Source organism: Alligator mississippiensis, chromosome 2 (genome assembly GCF_030867095.1).
Source record: "Alligator mississippiensis isolate rAllMis1 chromosome 2, rAllMis1, whole genome shotgun sequence".
NCBI lineage: Eukaryota > Metazoa > Chordata > Crocodylia > Alligatoridae > Alligator > Alligator mississippiensis.
Genome location: NC_081825.1, coordinates 189,986,055 through 190,000,532, shown reverse-complemented (window position 1 = coordinate 190,000,532; position 14,478 = coordinate 189,986,055). Strand labels below are relative to the sequence as shown.

The window sequence follows — 14,478 nt, the reverse complement described above, 5'->3', positions numbered from 1 at the left end:
CTAGAAAATTGATTCCCATCCCCACCATTATTTCAATAATAGTAATCAAACAGGAGTAGGTTTAAAAAAATACAGATGGTCTCAATAGTGGATCCATGATTCTGAAAAGGAGGACTTGGCAGCAGCAGCAAACTCACTGTGCATGTGCCCAGCAGCTGAGCCCAGAGCTCTCTGTGGGGAAATGGGGTGCAACCCCACCACTACATCCCTCCTCCAGATCTACCTATGGGTCATGTTGGCTTCTTGTTCTGTTTGTGAACAAAAATCAGTAGTGCTTTTGGGAAGGATTATGATGCATGGCACAAACGCAAAACTAGATGTTCCATTAATATTGAAATCCTGGTTATGCAACCTGTCTTGTGTCAGAGGTTTAAATGCAGCGCTATGACTTCTTGTTTTTTGGTCTTGCTGCATTTTTTTCTGCAGCCTCAAGAGTCTTATGCTTCTTCAATATATTTTGTTTATGGCATGCCTAGTATTTATTTGTTTGTCTCTCTCCTTTCATAGGGTCTACCGCTATCTTTGTTATGTTTATTGTTTTGCTCTGCATCTGCATACCTGTGGTTGTAGGCATCATCTTCATCGTTTGTAAAAAGAAGAAGTCTAATAAGACAAATACAGGTAACTGAAATTCCTTTTGATAGATGATCTTGATGGAAACTCAAGATTTCAAAGCTAGACAAAGAAAGACCTGGACCTGTTCATAATGCCTTGCACAAACTATACTAGTCCTAGATTTCTGATTGAGTTGAGCCATGGTGCCACAAGCTACCTGTTATGTTTAAAGTTAGCCAGGCGCTTACCTACCTTACTTTAATAGGGGCTTCAGCCTCCATGAAATTGCCTCAAAGGAGTTTCCCTATTTAAACTTCAGCTATTTCTGTAGGTGAGAGTGGTCTAAGTGCTGAGGCTCAGAGGGAGAGAATGGTAGGTGGTAACAAATCCAATTTGTTATGTTACAGGTGCTTTAATGTAGTGGAATTTTGTCTGGAGTACTGCACTTGGTTCACTTCAGCTACTTAAGCATCAGTGTTACTTGAGCTTCTAAATCCTGAAAAAAACAATATTTCATATCCTGAAAGATGAACCCATTTTCAAATGTAAAGTGGAATTGTGCATATTTGTTTGCATTATTGCAGATAAAGGACACCAGCTACAGAAAATATAAGTATGGTAGTATAGCTCAGTCAGAACAGTAACATATCTTACATAGCACCAAATTTTGCTTTCTGTTATACTGGCCTCAAACAGGCATTAATTTCTAGCAGTGGAAATTTCTCCTGCTAAAAATGTTTCTAGGAGGGGAAGCAGTACAGGCTTTTAGCCTACAGCTGCCACCTTTCGCCTGCCTTCCACTTCTTCCCCAAACTGGGGTGATCCCAGTCTGAGAAAGGTGTGGGGAACAGCAGCAGCTCCAGTCCTCCTGGTCCCAGAGGGACTGGAGCAGTGAGGCAGAGCTCCTAGCCCACTCTCCAGACCAGGGACCTATGGTCTAGACCAGGAGTGGGCAAAATATGGCCCATGGGCTGAATCCAGCCCACCAAGCTGGGCAGCAGGGGCAGGCATTTGAATGTCAGCTGGTCTGCAAACTGGGCTCAAGGAGAGTTTCCCCCACCTGTGGTTAGCTGGTTGGGGAAGAGGCAGGGAGTAGTGGCTGCTGCTCACCTCCCTTCCCAGACCAGATTGGGAGGGGAGAGAACTCTCTCATTCTTGTGAGAGAATGTCTTTTGCAAGGGAGATCTTCCAAATAGACACTGGAAAATCATTCACCAGAGACAGCATGCTTCCACTGGAAGAAACTGAATAGGCTTGTGGTTTCTTCTGGGAGAGAGCAATTCTCCCAATAGAAATGCAATGTCTGTATCTGACTATTGTTTCAAATGGCTATAAGCTTTGATCAAAATTTGTCCCACTGACTTTGCTGCCCCAAAGGTAGTCTGAAAAGGAATTAAGGACTACAAAAATTAAGGATTTGCATTATCTGAACAGATTACTATGATTTATAGGAAAATTAATGTTGCCTAAAATACAGTGGAATGCATCTGAACTAGACCGCAGAGAATTTCTAGTTAATATGCATCTAGTGTGTACAGTTGGTTTGTAGACTTGAAGGAGAAAAGTCTTCAGTTCCCTGGACTTCCAATCTCCTTCAGGAATCACCTGCCTTTAAACTTGCGGATCAGATTTGTGAATCTATGTAAAAACAATAATGATAACTCGGAGTAAACAGCGAACAGTACAGCTGTATATAAATAATTTAATTTCCTTTTAAAAATGTCTTATGTATATCTTTTTCCTATCTTTCAATAGAAAACGATGAAGAAAGAGAAGTGGTAAGTTTTTTCCTTTTAAATAAACACTTTTTGTTTGGTTGGTTTTTTACCCTGAATGTTAATATTGTAGAAATAAGTTTCAGTTAAACAACTAGAAATTGTGATGCACAGTTTTGATTATTGTTGTATTTGGGAAAAGTCTTTTCATTTTAACCCAAAACCCATTAATTCACTTCCTGCCAATGTTGGATTGCCCTCTCTAGTCCTTTAGTATTTCATTTTTAAATATCCAATGGGATGGGACTTTCAGCAGTTCCCCTGGAAGAATACTCTAGTTCCCTAGTATGGCTCCCTGCCAGTTAACCTATTTTTTCTTTCCTAGCAGGAAAAATTAACTGCCTACTATTACATCTAGTTCTATTACCCTGTGATGTTCTAAATAGTTTCCTTCATACTTTAGTGCCTATCCTTTCTCAGTATGTCAAAGTATCATCCCCTAACACCCAGATGTTAACCATTGCTTAGCTTATTTCTTTTTATAAGACCAGGAACTTTTATCTATTATGGTCAGTAAAACTAGTAAAATGATGAAGTCTATTCCCTTAATAGCCTAATAAATTTTTCTTGGGTCATTGAATTCATTGAATTATCCTGCTATTGCAGGCAGCTGTGTTGTTATAGTACATCTCTTCCATAAACTGAGCAAGTTCCATTTTAAAAACAGTTAAGCTTTTTGCCTCTGTTATTCCAGTTGGAAGACTGCCATACAAACTCATTGCTTTGGTGGCTGGGAAGGCTTTCTTCTCTTATGCAGCCTAAATTTATTAATAGCCAGTGTAATAGCCATTTGTTCTTCTGCCAGCATTGTTGCTATGCTTAAATATCTCTTCTCTCCTTGCTGTTTAGTTGCCCTGTATATTTATAATAGACAGAAATCACTTTCAGCTGTCCTGTTCAGCTAGACAAGAACATGCTCCCCATGTATTGCAGGCTATTTGTTCCCCTGATCATTCTTAAATTTGCTCTTTACATTGTTCAGTTTGAACTCCTTTTCTTGACCAGAACTGTACACAATTCCAGATGACATCTTGCCAGGGCCTTATACTTCCTGGAAATACCTGGATTTATGTATCCCAATCACATTTGTCTTTCTTTTTTTTCTTATTTTTGTAGCTGGATGAAATCAGTGGCTCTCAATTATTGGTACTATGATAGATAAGTGGCCCCAGGTTCTCCTCCTCCTCTGATTTAGTCCCCTCCCTTAGCTGAAGAGCATATAACTTATAGGAGAAAATCTTGTTATTAGTGTTATGCACTCTGAACTGCTGAAATTCATTTTATCCCAGTCTTCCTGTATGATAACCTTATCCTCATCTGTATTGGCAGTGCCTCCTAATTCTGTGCCATTGGCAGCTGAAGAAGAAAACTACTTTTTTGTATAATTAATACTAAATGAAAATAATAGAAGATTAATCCCAATAGTGTTCCTTGATGAACTCCACTAGTAAAATCCCTCCAAACTGACACTTCCTATTTCAACATGACCTGTTGTCTCCATATTAATCAGTTCCTCGCCAATACAATTCTTCTACTAATCCTTGCCCTTTTCCACTTTACCTAAATGTTTGTTAACTGTCACTGATAATGAGGTACCAAGACGTTGCATGTGTTAATCAAGGACAGCCTTTTCAAGGAGAGTAGTCATTTGGATGAAATTTTGGTAAAATCTAGAGTTTCTCCATGAGAAATGGTAGGAGCATGTGTGTGTGTTTATATTTGGCTAAAATTTAAACTCCTGATATCATGCAGAGGTGGGACATTCACAGTAATATTTTAAAGAAGACATTTAATAATAGTAGAGTCTCCAAAGGCATTTAACTGCTGTTCCTAGGACAAATTTAAATACACATATATACACACAAAACTACACCAATTCTGCAAAGTCTCTTTAAAAAATCAGAAATTATGCTCTATTTAAGTCACTGAAGTCCATTAGTAAGGGAGTGGCCAGCTGTGGGTGTGGGTTCTTGTTCACCTTGCAGTTCACAACATTTTAAAGTGTTCTATATTTTGTAGAGGCTTCAAAAAGAAACTGAAGATATATTGAGACCAATTTAATCAAAATGTTGTAGAGGGGGGAGCTGGTGAGATTTTTCCACTAAAACTTTCTTCACAATATCAGAGCAGATACATGTCTGCTAAAAAGATCAACAGGGAAATAGTTGATGTTGGTGCTTTGAAACCTGAAAAGTACATTTTCTTTTAGAGTTGCAACCTAATAAGGGATTGGTGCAGATTTAAAAAGTTGCTCAAGACCTTTTGAAAACCCTGTCTAAGCTAGCTCCAGGCAAAAATTCTTTTTAAGGGTGAATCCTGTGGCTTTTTCAACCCCAAGACTGGGTTTCAGGCCCTTTAAGTCAGTCCCAATGAGCTTAAATGCCCGTTGAGGATATATTGTTATAGGGATGGAGTTTTATATGACCAAAAATAATTTCAGCAATGCAAGCAACCTTTCCAAAATGAGCCAGCATTTATTAGGCAGTTAGAGTACAGCAACAGGGAGTATTTTAGGTTAGCATGAAAAAGCTACGTTTAAAGTGCTACGTATAAGTAGAGACAACTGTCAAACATGTGATGTTCTTCTAAAATTCATCTTGTCTCTCTCTGACTCCTTTGGAATTATTGTGAGCCTTCTAAGGCTCAGGAACAACATCTTGGATTCTCTTTCCATTCTTTGGGGTTTTTCTATTCTTTAAAGAAAAGCTGAGGAACACTTTTTCTCCCCAATTTTAGCTTATTCATTCTCATTCAGAGGCTTCTACCTGAATAGCTAGTCATTACCTCTCAGAATGGTAAATCCATGCATGTGGTCTTTAGTTTATTGCCAACCCTAACAACTAAATAATAACAGTACCCTTGTTCTCCTGTCCCAGAGCAGGAATTTGATCCCTTTCCAGCCAGAGAATATGAATGTCCTGGGTAAACAGCTGTGCATATTATTACAAAAACCCAATAGTGCCCATAATATTCCACAGAATGTCCCTCAGCTCACTTAAAGAACAGCTGACATATGTGCAAAGCTGAGATTCATGCTGAAAGATTTTCAGCACTTTCTCTGAAAATCTGCCAACAATAGATGTTGAGTTCATCATGCCTGACAAATACAGAAGATGACCCATAACTTCTCTGCTTCTATATGACAAGTTTGGTGGGGGCATATTTCTCCTTATTGACTTGTTAGCATTGTCACTTCTAAATCTTTACAGGGGGGTGTTTTATTTGCAGAGGGCAATTAGTGTTCAATAGTGCTTCCACTGAAATACTTTTGAATAAACGTGCACCGATACATCGGTGCCGACATAAAGAAATTTGACTGCATCGAAAATTGGCCTGATGTGGCTGATAAATGGCCAGCTGCCCCACCCCCTCCTCTCTGCACGCCTTCCCTACCCCTAGACGAGCTGCATCTCCATCCCATGCCTCACCCCACCCTGCCCTGTCTGGGCAGCTCCTGCCCCAGCCCCACTCCCTCCCGCACTGTGGGGGCCTTGATCTGCCCCCTTCCCACACCCCTTCCACCAGAACAGACTTACCAGCTGCACACAGCTCTCCATGCTGCTAGGCTGTGTATTGGAAATCGGATTGGTACTGGCCAATATGCCTCCTTAAAAATTGGCTATCGGTATCGGCCCCAAAAATCTCTTATCAGTGTACCCCTACTTTTGAAAATGTACCTATAATACTACATACACTCTGTACTTAAAATTTATTTAATTCCTTACAGGAGTCTGAAGGCAGCACTGAAATTCTCATTTTACCAGATGTGGAAACTGGTCAAACTAGTGCACCACGTTTGGAGACTGAAACTTTTGTTCAGAGTCCACAAGATCAAGCAGCCAACAGTCCCATTTCTGGACTAAAAACCAAATTGCCTGAGGATAATGGTGTTGCAAGTTGTGAGAGCCATAAACTACTTCTTAATGATACTAACCACACATCTGAAGAAGCTCCTCAGGGGACTGAAGCACCAGTGAAGCTTCTATATAACCATAATCTATATAACCATATTCAAGAGTCTAATATGCAGAGGGTAAGTGGGAAATTCTCATCATGTTACTAAATCTGTGTAACTTCTGTTAACATCATGGAAAGTAATAATGTTGTAGACATTACACCATCATGCAGAAGGATGAAGAGGCTCCCCCCCATCCTAGATTTAAAAGGAAGCAAAGAAACTGAGTGTGTTCAGGAGGTATTAGAAATGTTCATCACTTCTCCTGGAAAACATTGTTTAATTTGTCACTGCTCATTATGTACAGGAAAGCCAGTTTTCATTTTAATGCTATGACAAAATGCTGCACTCCCTAGCTTGCAGCAGAGCTAATTCTAGATGAACAGTTTTAAGTATATTCAGGTTTTTTTAAATTAATCTCTATTTTGAAAAGTATGGACTCTCAAACCTACTATTTTAGATATTGTTACAACAAATTATCAAGGGGTTCAAGTATGTCTGCTGTATATGAGCAAACTTATATTCTGATCTGTTGGAGTAAATACAGATGCTTATTTTGCAGGTTCAGGAATTGAAAGCCAGACCTCAGATAAAAGTTAAAGATCTATTTCATATTTCAACAACAGGTAGGTTGTTGACGGTAACTCAGCTTGTTATGGATTTAGAATTGGTAGTAATAGAGTATTGAGCAAAATCTTTTTTTTTTATTTAGTTTCATATACATAAGGGAACAATTAAGTAAAGAATTAATAGATGTGAATTTGTTTAAAGTTTTTAGAATAGTTTTCTCTTGTGTATTGTGATTATACCCCAGAATGATGGTGCATTAAAAAATTGTATTCCTTAGAATCTTAACAGGGGAGGGTGGGTGACTGGTGGCTGCACTCTGCTGCAACCGCCACTGTGGCTCTGACCCCGGCCCAAAGTGGAGGGGGGGGGGGCCCAAAGTGGCGGAGGGGGGTGGGGAGTGGCGCCAGTCCTGGCCTGAAGTGGCAGGGGGAAGGATGGGGATCAGTCCTGTGCGGGCCGGGCCCCGATCCCGCCGCCAAGTGCGAGTCGGGGGGGGAGGGGGGGCGATCCACGGCCCGTCTTTTGTGCACGCGGGCTGTGGCCAGCAGCCCGGGCACTCGGGGTCGGAGAAAACCGGTGGCGAGCTAGAATTAGTCACAAACGCGTAGTGGTTGATTGAAAAGATTGTTTACTTACACCCAAAGATGGTAGTGGTGTAGGCTGGACAGGTTTCCAGGCGCAGCTCCGCTTAAGTCCTTGCTAGAGGACTACGACAAATTCGGTTGCTCCCACGGAGTTGTTTAGGCTCCGCGGGTTCGGTTCGGTCCCCTGGTCCCCCGGAGTTGTTTAGGCTCCATGGGTTCGAAAATTGGGTTTACAGGAAAGGGATACGTCTTGGATTGCGATCGGCGACGGGGAGAGGCTAAAAGCGAAAGCTCCGCGGGTTCAGTTATTAAGCTTGAGAGAGGCGCGTTGGGTCCGCAAGGGTCCGCAGCGCTTGGAGATCTTCACACAGTACGAAGTCTCCTCCTCCTGGCGAGTTCTTTCTTTCCAGTTTTCTCTCTCTCTCTCTCTCTCTCTCTCTCTCCCTCTCCCTCTCCGACTTGGGCGGAAACTTCCCAAGCCTTTTATACGGCTAGCAAGCCAATAGCTAGCTGCCACGTGTGCCTACATTTGGAACTGGCCAATTATGTAGCGCGAATCCAAATACAAATGGCGGGAACTCCTTTGCAACGTGCATCACCAGTATGCAAAAGAAATGCACCCTGCAAAGAAGCTGTAATTTGGCGGGAAATCCCCCGTTGCACCAGAGTTCTCTCCCGCAGCAGAGAACTCTATCGTGCAAAAAAAGCTACAGTCGGCGGGAAAATAATTTAGCAGTGCCGAAGCACACACAAACAAAAAACCACAACTTTGGGTTGTGACATCCCCCCTTGCTGAGAGCAAAGCTAAATTATGCCATACTCTTTTAGCAATCTAGAATTTTGTCGTGAGTCGTCAAGCGAGTAGATAAGCAAACAAACAGATAAACAAACATAAAATTCGCTGCCCTGGGATTAAGTTACATAACAATCAAGAAACAATAATCAACACAAACATATAATCTGATTCATAACAAAATTGCACGATCAGGGCTTCGGTGGGCATCGTGGTGAAGTCATACGTCAAGCCCTCACTTCTCTCTGTGATGTCATCCCTCTTAGGGCTCCTCTTTATCACGCGCTCTGAATTCCGGATCTGTAAACAGAAAACTCTCAAAAACAGATTAATAATCTTATTCAACAAACTTAAACAATTTTCATGGCTCAATTAGACGAAATTGTCAAAGATTCATCATCTGGTTCTTCTAAATAATGGAAACCTAACTCATAAGCTAATTGCCATTGGCCTGTGTCTCCTAAAATCCGAAACTGCCGCTTGTTAAGGCCGGAACGCTGTAGGAGAAATCCAAACATGTATCGCTCCTCTAGGGTTCTCGGTGGCAGTGGTGGGAGATCGGATCCATGTTATCTGGTTTCTTGAGGTCTGGTTGGGTGTTGACAGTCCCGATCAAAAGACAATCTTGGCTCCATCAGGATACGCAGTCGTGGCAACTGACAAAGAAGATTACTCACGGGTTGATTTACCATTGGACTGAGCAGAATCTGAAGGACGATGATATTCTTTTGCCCATAAATCTCGAGGTAACTGTCTAGACTGTGAGAAGTTAGTGGAACGGTTCCAGGATCTCGCAAGTGACGGTGAGGCCATGGTCTTATTCGCTGGAGTGATGTCAGTCCCAGCGCACATGCTCTCGGGTTCCAAGCACAATATGAGACACCAATAATTGCCAGCATAAGATGCTCTGCGCCGGTACATTCTGGCCGTTCTGCATGCCACACGTGGGCCTTTTGACTAATCAGTCCTGCAACAAGCGCTGGCAGTGGAATAGGCCAGTGAGTATTGCATGTTATCATGTCGATGTCGGTGACATGTCCTCTACTCCACGAAGCTTGTCTCACTAATCACGTTTAAATTCCATGGCCATAAGATCTAGCCATGAAACTATAGCTTCATCAGATTCCAGCTCAGATTCCCTGTACAGCTGTTGTAATTCTGTCCAAGCACGAATGCGACTGGTGATGACATCTCGCTCATCAGTTGCTTGGTTGACCGTGGCTGTAGGGCAAGCCGTTTTTTCGGGAGTTGATGTTGTCAAAGGCTGAACTGCTGCCGCGGGAGTTACTATTGCTGTTATTGCTTCAGGCAGGAGGGGCGGATGCACTCCTCCGCTTGACTCTCTCCTTCGTCGGCAGGAAGGCGTGGTCGGTAGAGGCGGCGCTGCGTCGCTAGGCGGAGTTGCCAGCGACAACGCTACGTTGATGGGCGGAGTCGCTGACCGAACTCTCGCGGGTTCTTCAGAAGCTCCACCCTTCTTTTCCGGTTCTTCCACGCGGTCTCCCTTTTGCTCGGAGCCATCTTGGACCGGCGTTTCAGGCTCCTTTTTCTCAGCCACTTCTTTGACCGATCGGATCGCCATCTGCAGCTGGGTTTTCAAACTTAGGTTTTTTTGCATTAAATCCATCACAGTACGAAAAGTTGTACCACATTCTCCCCCCTTGTCGTACCGCAAGGCCACTCTTTCATCCGCGGCGCGTTCCTCCGTCTCCAAATCTTCGCGGAGCTCAGATGGAAGCTCGCGACCCCGTAATCTAGCCATTACCATACATGGGGAGAACCGGCCGATTGGCTCCGGTTCTCCACTCTCCTGAGCACATCGTAGGCATCGGGCACACTCCCAGGTGAAAGTTGGGTTTGTTTCGCCCGCCGGGTTGGGTCCGGTGAGGGACACAGTATCGAGGGGCCTAAACAGGACCCGCTCATCTCTCATTATACATCCGAATGCTGCGGGGAGCAAGTACACTTCCCTTTCTCTCGGGGCTCCGTCTTCAGAGATTCCCTCTTCTCCCTTTAGCGACAGGCGTCCGCTCACAAATCTTTCACCCGTTCCGCCCGCCTGGTGGTAAGTGATATGCGCTTCCAGTTCCTCAAAACTTTTCACTTGGCATTGGTTCTTGCGCCAAGGGCAGTTCTGAACTAACTCTAGCTCTAGCATGTTCTCTCCTGATCCCATCCTCGTCACCATGTGTGGGCCGGGCCCCAATCCCGCCACCAAGTGCGAGTCGGGGGGGGGGGGGGGGGCGATCCGCGGCCCGTCTTTTGCGCACACAGGCTGTGGCTTGCCACCAGAGAAAACCGGTGGCGAGCTAGAATTAGTCACAAACACGTAGTGGTTGATTGAAAAGATTGTTTACTTACACCCAAAGATGGTAGTGGTGTAGGCTGGACAGGTTTCCAGGCGCAGCTCCACTTAAGTCCTCGCTAGAGGACTACGACAAATTCGGTTGCTCCCACGGAGTTGTTTAGGCTCCGCGGGTTCGGTTCGGTTCCCTGGTCCCCCAGAGTTGTTTAGGCTCCGTGGGCTCGAAAATTGGGTTTACAGGAAAGGGATATGTCTTGGATTGCGATCGGCGACGGGGAGAGGCTAAAAGCGAAAGCTCCACGGGTTCGGTTATTAAGCTTGAGAGAGGCGCGTTGGGTCCGCAAGGATCCGCAGCGCTTGGAGATCTTCACACAGTACAAAGTCTCCTCCTCCTGGCGAGTTCTATCTTTCTTTCCAGTTTTCTCTCTCTCTCTCTCTCTCTCTCTCTCTCTCTCTCTCTCTCCCTCTCCCTCTCCGACTTGGGCGGAAACTACCCAAGCCTTTTATATGGCTAGCAAGCCAATAGCTAGCCGCCACGTGTGCCTACATTTGGAATTGGCCAATTATGTGGTGCGAATCCAAATACAAATGGCGGGAACTCTTTTGCAACGTGCATCACCAGTATGCAAAAGAAATGCACCCTGCAAAGAAGCTGTAATTTGGCGGGAAATCCCCCGTTGCACCAGAGGTCTCTCCCGCAGCAGAGAACTCTATCGTACAAAGAAAGCTACAGTCGGCGGGAAAATAATTTAGCAGTGCCGAAGCACACACAAACAAAAAACCACAACTTTGGGTTGTGACAGGTCCCAGCCCTGGTCCAAAGTGGTGGGGGGGGCAGCTCTGGCCCAAGCCCTGGCCCGAAGCATAGCGGGGGAACAGCTGTAGCCCTGGCCCAAAGCGGCAGGGGTGGGGAATGGACCTAGCCCCAGCCCGAAGCAATGGTGAAGAGGAGCGGAGCAGCCATGGCCCCGGCCCTGGCTCGAGGCAGGGGGGAGAAGGGAGGGGGCCAGATGCAGGACTCTGTCCCTGCATGACCTCTCCCCTCACTCCGGTCATTCTTGGTGGCCAGTTTGCTAGTATTCAAGTAAAAAGTCTAATTGCGTACCAGCATTTCAATCTGTATGTAGGGACGTAAGGGACTTTATCTGTAGCAACATCTTTTTCCATATAATTTTTATAATATAATTAAATTACAATCCATTTTTGATGTTAGGAACATCTGCCTTGGTTTATGTTGATAACACAATAGATTGGTAGGTACAGTTCATTGATAAGAGTGGTCATAGATGTATTAAAAGCAAGCAAGACCTTAAAACTTCAGTGAAGCACTCACAAAGTAAGCAATGTTCCCTCTTAAGAGACCAATTTAAATTATACTTACAGTTACTTCTTATGGCCTTCTTAAATGATCATTTTTGACTAGGAAATCTATGTGTGCCAGTTCCTTGAGAGTTTAGTTAAAAGATGTTTCAAGTTAATCTGTACCTTTTTGATGCATTTTTTTCCTATAACATTCTGAACCGTTTGTTAACCTAAGCAGTCCAGGTCAGGGTTGTAAAAAGTCTGGAAATATATGGACACAGCTTGTTTTTAAAATCATGCTCTCTACCCCGTTCAATGCTGAATTGTCATATTAAAGGAATAAGAAGATTCCACTCAGAGCAAATTAGTTCTGCTCAAACAAGAAATTTGTACTCTAAAAATCTGAGTTGTACACAAACAAGTATAAGAAAATATCAGTTGAGATGTTTTCTAAAATTTCTCAGTGAAGTGGTGCATTTAATCTTCTACAAAAGGCCTACTGTGCAAAGTAAAACAAGCTTCTCCGTTTTCATTCCTTGGGAGGAATCCAGCTGCTGCTGCTCTCAGCCTTTCCCAGATTGGGGAGACACCAGTCTGGGAAAGGCATGGGGAGCAGAGGAAAGGAAGGTGATTACAGGTTAGAAGATTCAAACACTCCCTGTTGCAAACAAGTATTTTTAAATAGCAATTGGACTGGATTCATCTGAACTTAGTTCATTTGTTTAACTAGTTTATAGAATTATCTTTATTCTAAAATATAACCTGATGTATCTTTTTCTTTCAGAACGGAGTGATATTTATTATAGTTTTATAAAGCAAGTGCCAGCACGTAACTGGAAGGAGCTCATCAGATGCTGTCTAAAGGACACTGAAATTGATAATATAATTCATGAATTCCCCAAGGATGTAAAAGAACAGCATTATCAGATGTTAATTAATTGTCAAAACAGTTTGGGAATTGAGACTACTATTACTAAGTTACTTGATCGACTATGGAGTATGCAACTAAAGAGTTGCTATGAAAATATTGTAAATACTTTAAAAAGTAGAGATATTATAACCATATTAGATGCCAAAGATTAATGTATTTATTGTTGTAACAAATTGCAGCTGTATAGATATGTTTCTATATTCAAACTTACTTTAATGCATGTTGACAATTTTTTTTATTGTTGGTTAGGAAAGCATAAAATGTCAACAAAAATTGTGGGTAAAGTAAAAGAGATGGTTTATCTAAACTGCATGGATTGAACCAATAAGCAAGTGAACTCGCATTCACTTTTCAAACAGGAAAGGGAGCCAGACCTCTGCAGTGGCCCAAACCAGTAGCCAGGGGCAGGCACTAAGGCATACCACCCAGCCATCTGGTTGCTGCCAGGAGCCAGGGGATTCGCCAAGCCATGCTACAAAGTATCCTGGCATGCTGGGGGACTGTGCATTAACTTGAACCAGGAGGAGATCCAGGACAGAAGTTCCATAAATTGTTTTGACCTAAATCAGCTAAGTCTGATACTATATCCAACCAGTTTATCTTAAACCACTTTTGGCCATTTTGAAAGTGATTTAAGTACGCTGAACTTCTGTTCTGCTACAAGTTTAAACCAGTTTCTGATCACTTAAACCAGTTTATGTGTAACTTTTGTCCTTAGCCATAATGCTGTTGTTTTGGGAATTGAGAAATGTCTGGATAATAGTAGGTCATTTGTAGGGAATCAAATATGTTTATAACTTAAGTTCTTGAAGCATAATTTGATGATACTCTATCAGCATTTCATGAGGACTAAGCAACATTCTGAATCCCAAGAAACTTTGTATATGACATACAGTGTGTCCATTTATGAGAGTACTGCGATAAGAATAGATTTCTTTGAGGAGTTTGTCCAAAGTGGCACCCAAAATGTGTTCAGTCCCTGACTTCCAGCATTCAGTCCCCTCATTTAGCATGGCTTGCATTCTTTGTATCTAGATGTATAACTGCATTTTGCTATATTAAACTGCTAGCTATTTGAATTATATCAGCTTGGTACCACAGGGTACAAAAAATGTGTAAATATGCTGCTTATTTACTTACTTTTCCTATCCAGTGTAAATCTTAGAATTATGCAAGAGAATTTCTACTTGAAGTCTGTTTGATTTTTTTGTATCACTTTTCTATGAAAATTTTTTTCTATTTCCTAGCATATGGTTTTTTTTTATGAGCAAATACTCTAACTTTTGAGCACCCTTCATTAGTGATACTAGAATACATGTGATTGGGAGTAAATCTGGTGTATCGAGATTTATTTTTCTCCTGTCCTGGAAGCAAACGGGATTAGCAGTTTCAATGGTAGTTGAGGAAGGAACGCACTGCATGTGCAAAGGTATGTTTACTACAGTGGTTCTCAACCTTTTTAGACTCAAGATCCCCCTTGACAGACTCCACGCACGTCTCAAAATGCCAACTCTTAATTTTCACTCATTCTTTGACTGTAGAAAAATAATAGAGCAATTCTTCCATTGCAAATTGCTCAGAAAGATTACAGCAGGTTCTAATCTCTTTTTAGTGGTATGAATTCCAATTTGAAATTTCTGGCTTTACTCTGTAAATCATGTTTGCATCTCAAGAGTGGTAACATTGCATGGCACCTGTGAGAGGATCT

The 14,478-nt window shown here is 42.6% G+C and overlaps 1 protein-coding gene across 1 annotated transcript in view; it reads left to right on the top strand.

The window, feature by feature from the left end:
- Positions 1-14,102, top strand: part of LOC102562497 (tumor necrosis factor receptor superfamily member 6) — a 28,283-nt gene extending 14,181 nt beyond the window's left edge. Inside the window, exons 6-10 of the mRNA XM_014602469.3 lie at positions 508-621; positions 2,311-2,333; positions 6,058-6,363; positions 6,848-6,911; positions 12,624-14,102. Coding sequence (XP_014457955.1) covers positions 508-621; positions 2,311-2,333; positions 6,058-6,363; positions 6,848-6,911; positions 12,624-12,922 — 806 coding nt within the window. The 3' untranslated portion in view covers positions 12,923-14,102. The remainder of the gene's footprint in view (positions 1-507; positions 622-2,310; positions 2,334-6,057; positions 6,364-6,847; positions 6,912-12,623) is intronic.
- Positions 14,103-14,478: the final 376 nt, after the last annotated feature.